Below are 9244 nucleotides of genomic sequence, written 5' to 3'. Positions count from 1 at the left end.
GGGAGAGACAGCTGGGGGGCGGTCAGCCCCCAGGGCGGGGGGGGGCAGAAGACAGCTGGGGGACAGTCAGCCCCCAGGTTGGGGGAGGGAGACAGCTGGGGGGTGGTCAGCCCCCAGGGCGGAGGGGGGGAGAGACAGCTGGGGGGCCCTCAGTCCCCGGCCCCTGGAGGTGCCCCACACCCCCCCAGCAGGTCACCTCTGCCGCCCCTGCGCCGAGCCGGGCCCCCCTCCCAGGCCCGTCGGAGGCGGCCGCGCACCTGGCGGGGACGGCGCTGACGGGCTTCCTGTAGATGGTGATGAGCTTGTCCAGGACCACGACGGCGGTGGTGAAGACGCGGTAGGAGTGTAGGAAGGTGTTGAGGAAGTCGATGCTGAGGAAGCGCAGGTCGGTCAGCCGCTCCAGCAGCCGGCCCACGCTGGCGTACCGGATCTGCGGCACTTTGCAGGAGTTCATGGTCTTGCTGAAGCGGATGTCCACATCGTCGTAGTACAGGGAGGCGTCCGACCTGCGGGCGAGGGGCCCCGGGAGACGGGGGCTGAGCTCAGGAGCCCACGGCCGCCTCCCCGCCCGTCACCGGCTCCCCGACGCGCAGCAGCTCGGGACGGACGGACGCACAGACGCACAGACGGCGCGCTGAAGGACCGTGGCCCGACTTTGCGGGGCACGGCCCCGAGCAGGAGGCCACGTCCTCCAGACCATGTCCCACGTGCCCGACGGCATAAGACCCACTGAGCTCACACGACGGAGGGACGTCCGTTCACACAGAAACCTGTCCACCAGCGTTCGTGGCTCCGCGATTCTCACCACCCCGAAGGGGAGCCGGCACGGAGCCCGCCAGCCGGAGACGGGTGAGCCCGCGCAGTCTGTCCACACGGAGCGCCCCTCGGCTGCGAGAGGGGCCGCATCCTGACAGGTGCGCCCGCGCGGCCGGGTCTGGACAGGCGAGTGCGCGACTCCGCACACCAAGTCTGCGTATCGTAGGGTTTCGTTTATGGGAAGTGCGCCCAATGGCCACGTGCACAGACACGGAGTGCAGGCTGCCGGCCGCCAGGGGTGGGGGTGGCGGGGACTGGCCCCAACACGCCCGGGCTTCTCCGGGGGTGACGGAAGCGTTCCCCGATCGCGGGTGCTGATGCTCGCACAACGCAGGGAACGCACGAAGCCCACTAACCACACGCCGGAGATGCTGGCTTGGATGTTTTGGGAATCGTATCTCAGTAAAAACCCAGTGAGGGCAAGACGGCCGGAAGGGGCACTTCCCAGGGGCAAAATCGGAGCGAGATCTGGAAACCAGCTGACGCCTCATGTGCCTTCGGGGCACCGGCCGCTCGTGGGAACCGAGCGTCTTGGGTTTCCACAGGAGGGGAGCTAGAGTCAGGCCCCCGTGCCCCCGCGAAGGCTGAGACCCTGGAAGGCGGCCTCGAAAAATCTACCCACTGCAAGTTCCCCGTTTTAACCCAGGCTCTGGGGGCAGGGGAGGGGGAGGGAGCTCAGGGCCCCTGCGCACGCACCGTGTGCTCTCACGGGGGCTTTGGAACACAGATGTGCCACCGCCGTGGTCTGGGGACCGCAGAGTCACAGCCTGCTCTTCTCCACCGGGCTCCACCGAGGTCTTCACAGATACATCCGTCCAGAACATGGGCTCACAAATCAAAATCAGGGGCCACACGAGGGGTCCAGCCCCCCAGCCAGAGTCCGCACACGTAACAAACAGCTGAGTTCCGTCCCCGAGAGTCCGGTTCGTTTCTGTCTGAAAATCCTGCTCCTTTTCTTACCGGTGATGTCTCCCCCCAGCAGGCACGGCCGCTCTCCCCCTCGGCTCAGCGGAGGAAGATGCCTGACCCCCAGCCCGGGCCGGGGAGAGGGTGGGGGCGGGAGGGGGCTTCTTGGCAGCTCCGTCTCTCAGGCAGGCCTCGCCCTCCCGACCCCGGCCGGGCTGCCTGTTAGCGGATGAGGGTCAGCGTCCAGGCAGCGGCAGATCGCTGCATTTGAGGCATTTCCCAAAAGTAAGACCCTCGGGCTTGGGCAGGTGTCCTGGACCAGACCTCCCGGAGGCCTGCACCCCTGACCCAAGTGACTTCCACTGGAAGGGGACCTGAGCCAGAGCAATCCCACTCTTCTTCTGGAAGCTTCCATGTCGGGCCTGTGGCAGCAGCACGGCTCAGTTCTCTCACGCACGTGTGGACAGGTGTTGGGTGCAGCTGACCAGGCTTGGGGTCGGGGCCTCCCCCGGGGCGGCGGGGGCCCAGGAGGGCGCATGCTCATTCTTGCAGTGCGCTTCCGCCATGACCGCCCGCCGCAGCGGCGTTTCCACGTCCGGCCCCGCAAGCGTCTGCAGTCACACTTTGCTTTCTGCCGTGGCAGTGGGAAGCGGGGGCCCAGGCGCGGTGCCCGCCCCAGCAGGGGCGCAGCAAGCGCACCGCCCGCCGGGCCTCCTCCTGCTTCCTTCCCGACGCTTGGTTTGCCCCACGTCCTCGCGCACCGCCGGCCGAGTCCTATCTGGCGGCTGCTGTATGCGGGCGGCAGCTTCGATCGCCCGTGTTCTGGTGGACGGGATTAGAAGGATACACACGTGAGCAAGCACACACGGCGCTACAAAAAGGAAAACCCGGAAATCTCATCAAAATGAGCTTCTGGGAAAAGAATCTAAAGAAGTGTGAGTTCAGCTCATAAAGGCTGTCACGGCCAGAACTCCTCACATAATAGGAAAGGACATGAGGCTTGGAATCAAATGACACCTGTCACCCTTGTTTCTTGTGGCATCAGACCAGGTACTCGGTCTCCAGGGCGTCAGTTTCGTCATCTGTACAATGGAAATATCAAGACCCACCTCACAACGATCTTGCAAATGTTTAATGAAGTCTGTGCCCCATGGGCCCAGAGTGCTGTGTGGTGCTCAGCTCGCCCGGGAGGTAATCGAGTGTCCCCGTGGAAGTCACAGGCACTCTTGGGGACCCTGGGGACCCTCCCGTCAGGAGTGCAGACGCTGCCCTTTAAGGGTCTTCTTTGGAAACCCCCCTGGGGTTGGAAATATTCACGGATAAGCAAACCTCCTGTATCGGTGGGGATTGCTTCTCAGATGAGAAAACATGGGAAACCCACAGAGCCTGGAAAGGCAATGCGGTTTGGAGACCTTCCGGAAGACGCAGGAAGGGGCCCCTCCGAGGAAACGGCTGCGAGACACAGATGCTTTAGAACCTCAAGCTGGGGTTATCGCCGTGACTAGGAAAGTGCATAATAATCTGAGATGAGAAAGGTTTGCTGGGAGCCAGAGAGGAAACTGCTGAGTCCAAGGAGAGAGCAGGCTGGGCCCTCGGAAATGAGCTGAGGGTGCGGAACCCTCTCCTGGGCGCGGAGCGTCTCTCCCGGCTCGGACCGCGACCGCGGGCGAGCGGGGCCGGAGAAGGCGTCAGGCGCACGGAGCGGACAGAGAGCGACCCGGCTCGGAAGAGTGAAGATGCGGACACGGGGGAACGAGAGAAAGGATGACGGGCAGGAAACCGTGTCTGCAGGTGGGGGGGGCTCAGCCTGGGGCCGGGGGCCGACACCTCACGGGCCCGGCGTGTCCAGCCTGATGGGGCTGCTGGACGGGCAGAGAAGGCTAGAAACCCCCTCCCTGCCCCCTCCCCACCAAACTGGCCGTCACTGCTGGCCCCTGGCCGCCCAGACGTCAGCGCCCCGTCTGTAAAACGGGCGAGTGCAGTACAGACCCGCCAGCTCTGAGGATCCCCTCGCCGGCCGTGTGCCACACACCTGCCCCTGCGAGAAGGGGTCTTCGGCCCCTCCCAGCGTGAGCACGTCCCCACCTCACAGCCCACCCGGGCTGGGCCGCAGGGCCGGGAGGGGGGCAGGTGTGGCGGGGCCCCTCCTTTCGCCCGGGGCCACCAGCCACGCACCAGAGGGCCCAGACCTCCCGCCTCTTTGTCCTGCAGACCCCATGTCAGGACCCCCCTGACTCAGAGTCCGACGAGGGGACCGTGCCAGAGACTCGGGCTTGTGTGGGACTGTCCCCTGGTCAGCACGGGCCCCCACTGGCTCCCTACCACAGTGGCGGCTGGGGGAGGCCGTCCCTGCCCAGGCAGCCCTGACGGCCTCAGAGGAAACCCCGACTGCCTGTCACGGCGCCGTCACCCGACTCCCGCCCCGCCGTCTATGGCCACGGCACGTGTGGTTTAGGAAAACCCGCCTGCGCCAGGGAACACGAGGGAACGTGCGACACGGCAGACACATGCACACCCAGCGCGCGAGCCCAGGGCGGAAGGACGGGCGGCGCCAGAGGTCCCGGCACGGCCCGCATGGGGCTCGGCGGACACTCGGGGCTCACAGCCGGGCACACCGCTCTGGCCCTTTACCCTGCGCCCTGGAAATGCAGGGCACCTGGTACGGCTCTGCGGGCAGCTCGGACACACCTCGTGGGCCCAGGGCCCAGGACCCCCTGTGGGTCCACCTGGGGCCAGCTTGTCACCAACCCATTGGCAGGGAAGCCTGCTGGGGCCAGGGGGCCGGACAGTGGCCCCGTGAGACCAGCCGTAACTCCCGGGTCTCACTGTGTTTGTGTATTTGTTTATGAAAAAAAATTTTTTTAATGTTTATTTTTGAGAGAGTGTGAGCAGCGGAGGCACAGAGAGAGAGGGAGACACAGAACCGGAAGCAGCTCCAGGCTCCGGGCTGTCAGCACAGAGCCCGACGCGGGCCTCGAACCCATGAACCGTGAGATCATGACCTGAGTCGAAGTCGGACGCTTCACTGACTGAGCCCCCCAGGCGCCCCGGGTCTCACGGTGTTTAGGACAGACGCGCTGACCGTCTGCCCGGCAGTGGACGCAGCCGCTGGTCACGTCCAGGCGGCGCCCACACGAGCACCCTCTCCCCGCCCTGCAGCCCCAAAACACATGGGCCTTCCTGCCTCTGCGCCCTCGTTCATGCTGTTCCGTCCTCCTGGGTGCCCTTCCCCTCCACCACCCTCATGCTCAGCACGATGTCGCCCTGCCCACGGTGACAGGTGACGTCACCGCCACTCAGTCTGGGCCCTCTAGTGCCACGCAGGCTCCGCCTCTGACTCACGATGGGGCTTCATCACTTCCCGAGCGTGGCCCTCTCTGAAGGGTGAGCAGCAGGCACCTGCGGCCGTCTCCGCTGCCACAACCCTTGCTCCTCCTGGAGCCCGGGGGCGGCGCGTCCTCGCACGGTCCCTTCCATGTGGACATTCCCTGCACTGTGTCACCCTTTCCGCCTTCACAGCGGACACCGCGCTCACGTCTGCAGCCGTGAGAAGCATCCTGGGCAGACGAGTGGGCTCTGCTCCACGTTTGACCGCAACCCTGTGTGACTCTAATTTGCGGGTTAAACGAAACCCCCGCTTCACCGCGTGGGTCCGAGAGTGGCCTGGGCCAGTGAGCGGCGAGGCCCGGCCGGGAACGCGGCCCAGGACGCAGGGCCCAGGACGCAGGGCCGAGGACGCAGGGCCCAGGACGCAGGGCCCGGGACGCAGGGCCCAGGACGCAGGCTGTCTCACCGCCGGCCACGCTCGCTTCCCTGGACGGGCGCCCCCTCCCGCAGGGCCCCCACCGGCTCTCGGCCAGGACGGGCACACTTGCCTCCTCGGGCCCCAACAACGTGAGCCTGGGAGGTGGTGGGGAGGGGCCTCGTGGCACGCGGAGCCCGAGCTCAGAAACACCCCGCGGCTGCCGGCCTGGGACCCACTCCGTCCTTCCTCAACTCCGCCACCCCCGCTGTGCCATCAGGGAGCTGGCCGGCTGCGCAGAGGACCCTGCCTGGGCCTCCCTGCCCATGGGCGCCCCCACCCCCAGCACCGCCTCGGAGCGTCAGGGAGCCATGGGCCACCGCCGCGACGGGGCAGGCCGGGGGCGAGGCCGGGCCACCAGGGAGCTCGGACAGTGTGCCCACGGGATGCCAGCCCCTCGCCTCTGCGCCCGCCCAGACTAACGCAGGGGCCCTGCAGCCCACCGCGGAAACCCACATCTCCTAAACCAGAAGCTCGGCCAAAGTCTGCATGCAGACAGACGCTAACTCGGCGGCAGCGGGCACCTGCCCCGCACAGACCGGCGGCACCTGCCCCGCACAGACCGGCGGCGCCCGGCCGCACTTACTTGATCATCTGCGGCACCGTCACCTTGGAATTCTCCTCAAACGCATTCATCATGAGCCCGTTGCAGCGGATGTTGTCCACACACTGGAATCGGAGGGGGGCCAGGGTCAGAGCCCGAGGGGGTCAGCCCAAGGGGGCGGCTGGCGTGCCCAGCCTGACGCGGGGTCCCCGTCCCTGAGGGTGTCATCGGGGCACCGCCTCCCTTGGCTGCGTCTGGAGGCCAGCTCCCGTCAGCCTGGGGGCTCGCCTGGCCTCCCTGGGCCTCCGGTCCCTGTCTTCCAGGTGGGGACAATGACTCCCACACGAGTGGGCTGTTCACAAGAGGAGGTGCCCAACCTGGCGCCGGTGTCGCTGACCTCTGGGGTGTGAAGGGCGAGGTCAGATCCGCGGTGCTCAGGGTCCCTCTCCAGGAGGCTGGCCCTCCACCCTCCTGCGTGTGCATGCTGCCCTGCCCCCTGGGTCCCCGGACCACCCTGGGCCAACGCCCTGAGGCCGCAGGCGGTTTCCAGGGTGAAGCTCCCACCCTGCAGGGGCGGGGCTGCTGGGACAGGGGCTGGAAAATGAAAATCTACATTCTGGCCTGAAGAAGCAGTGCCCACCAAAACCAAAACACCTTTTTTTTGGGGGGGGGGGGTGCCTTCTCATCCCACCCCCTCAGCTTTGCCGCGGGAGGGCTCCCTCCCAGGACCGGGCTGGGGGCCCCGACTCCCACTGGGGCCAGCACTCTGTCCTGGCGTCTGGTTTCCGGGTTTCGCCAGGACGCCCACCACACAGCGCCCGCTCCTGCCTCGCTCTTCCGGCATTTCCGGATGGGCAACAGGCCCCGGAGTCGGGGGAACAGGTGGTCAGGGGAGCCCAGAGGAGGGGCACAGACCTGGGGCGGGGGCCCAGCATTAAAGAGAGCAAACTCCCAGTTTTGCCGTCCACCCACTGCCTCCAGCACACTCACCCACCCACAGAGGGGTGGCAGATGGCTGGGGAGGGGCTCCTAGCTCCCCCCACCCCGTATCCTGATGGTCTCTTCCGGACTCACATCTCTGCCTGGTCCCGCAGGAGCCCACAGCCCTCCGACTCTGCTCAGCGGTGCTGGGAAAGTCTGTTTTCCCTTTGTGCTCTTCTGGGGGGGGGTGTCCATGACCCTAACACTAGCGCAGGCTCAACGGAGGCTGATGCTCTCCGCAGAGCTGACCTGTGGCCGCCAAGCTCCGTGGTCTCTAGCATCCATGGGCTGTGGTGCATACACTTTTCTGTGCATACCAATGGCCTGGGGCATGTGCTAAAATGCAGATTCCCAGGCTTTGTGCCCGAGATTTGCTTCTAGTAAGTCTGCAGGAGCCTGAGGGGAGCTCAGGACCCTGGAGCAGGGGGGCCAGGTGTGCAGGGTCCCGGCCCACTCTGCACGGGAGCTCAGCCGCTGTGGTCTCGGGGCTGTGCCTGGAGGGGACTCGCCTCTTCTCCTCAAGAGCCCGCAGCCACCCCCGGGCCCCACCCCACTTTCAGGAGCAGGTGGCCCCGCTCACCTGGCTGATGTCGCTGGTCCACGCCGCCTTCTCCTGTCTGGACGAGGCCACCAGGATGACCGTGAACGGCGGGGATTCCTTGGGCTCCACCCCGATCTTAAAATCCAAGTGGTCTATGTCTTGGTTGGGTCCTTTGGCTTCCGGACGCAAAACACGAGTTAGCATGAGCGGGGCTCTTGGAGCCAGGGAACCTCTGACGAAGCCATGCCTGTCTGAGCCCCGGGGGAGACGCCGTGGTGGCTGGGCACCCTCGAGGCCCGCCCCTCCCCCCCCAGAGATGGACAGAGCAAGGGCCTGGGCTGAGACGCAGCGTACAACACGCGGGCAGCCCTCTGCCCTCGCCACACCTCGGGGCGGTCGAGGTCACGAGGGCCGGCGTCCTGGAGACCCTCAGCAGCGGGCCCAGGACGAGCACGGCCCCAGGGTGGGGTCCTCCTGCCATGCCAGGGGGGCCGGGCCGGGAACCTCACATCTCACACTTTCAGGGCCCCGACCCGCCATTTAGCTCAGTTTGCAGCTCCCCAAGGGCAAAGTGTTGTCTCCGTATTTTAGTTGCTGTTCTCAACCTGAAAGCTTCCTTCAGCTCTTGGAGCTGGAAGACTGAGCTCACAATGATGCCTTTGCCGTGCCCACGTGAACCGGAATCACGTGGCAGAATCACGTGGCAGCCCGGTCCCGTGTCCTGTGGTCGCTATGTGGCTGTGGGGGGGCACCCTTCCTGCCCAGGCTGCAGACGCCCCCGTGCACGTTTAGAGATGATGTGGCATCTCGGGGGCCCCCACCCCTTCCAGTTTGGACCCTCGAGGATTGCGGGGTTCTCTGCTGGGCACAGGAGAGCCTGTCCTACGTGAGGACTCAGGGCTGGGACAGGGCCAGGTCCTCTGGGAAGTGGGGTGTCGGGGGGGTGCTGCATGGCGCGGGGGCTCTACCTCCCTGGGCTCTGCAGGGAAGGCAGCCTCGGGCCTGACCACTGCACTGGCGCCTCGGCTTTCCTGTGGCCCAGCTGCGGCCACGGCTGGAGACGGTCACGTGGCCAAGGGCGCTCCAGGCACACTGGACATTTATCCTTCCCCCGCGGGCTGCCTGGCTCGATCCAGTGGGCCGGGAGGGACGGCACGGAGTCCTGCCGTCGGGGCTGACCTGGGGCAGGGGCCTGAGTGTGTGGACGAGGGTCCTGGCGCCCGGCACACCCCCAGCCCAAGGCCCCGCCGGGACCAGGACCCGAGGGGTTCCAATGCCCCCTGCTCTGGGGCACCCTAGTCTGGGGAAGGGTGAAGACACAGGGCCCTGTGCCCTGGACACGAGGACCAACCTCAACCCAATCAAGGGACACTAGTGACTCCACCCTGCAACCTAAAACAAGGGCCCTGCCCCCAGGGACGTCAGGGAGGGAAATCCCATAGAGCCCTTCCCCCACTGCTGGGGCAGACCCCCTGTGTCCCCCCCCCCCGCTGCTACCACGTGTCCCCACACTCCCCACTGGAGAACAGAGCTAGCCCAGGACCTCCCAGCCTCATTTGCAAGACCCAGGGCCGCCTCCGTGTGGGGGGGACTCGGTGGACCTGTGCGTGTGGGGGGCTCGGTGGACCTGTGCATGGGGGGGGCTCGGTGGACC

At 66.4% G+C, this 9244-nt stretch overlaps 1 protein-coding gene across 1 annotated transcript in view; it reads right to left on the bottom strand.

The window, feature by feature from the left end:
• RASGRF1 (Ras protein specific guanine nucleotide releasing factor 1) overlaps nucleotides 1–9244 on the bottom strand; it is a 77607-nt gene that overhangs the window by 17984 nt on the left and 50379 nt on the right. The window contains exons 12-14 of the mRNA XM_029952322.1: nucleotides 7630–7766; nucleotides 6111–6193; nucleotides 258–506 (exon numbers count right to left, since the gene is read on the bottom strand). Coding sequence (XP_029808182.1) covers nucleotides 258–506; nucleotides 6111–6193; nucleotides 7630–7766 — 469 coding nt within the window. The remainder of the gene's footprint in view (nucleotides 1–257; nucleotides 507–6110; nucleotides 6194–7629; nucleotides 7767–9244) is intronic.

This window comes from Suricata suricatta, chromosome 9 (assembly GCF_006229205.1).
Source record: "Suricata suricatta isolate VVHF042 chromosome 9, meerkat_22Aug2017_6uvM2_HiC, whole genome shotgun sequence".
Lineage (NCBI taxonomy): Eukaryota > Metazoa > Chordata > Mammalia > Carnivora > Herpestidae > Suricata > Suricata suricatta.
Note: the sequence above shows the minus strand (reverse complement) of the source record. Positions and strands in the feature narration are given on the sequence as shown.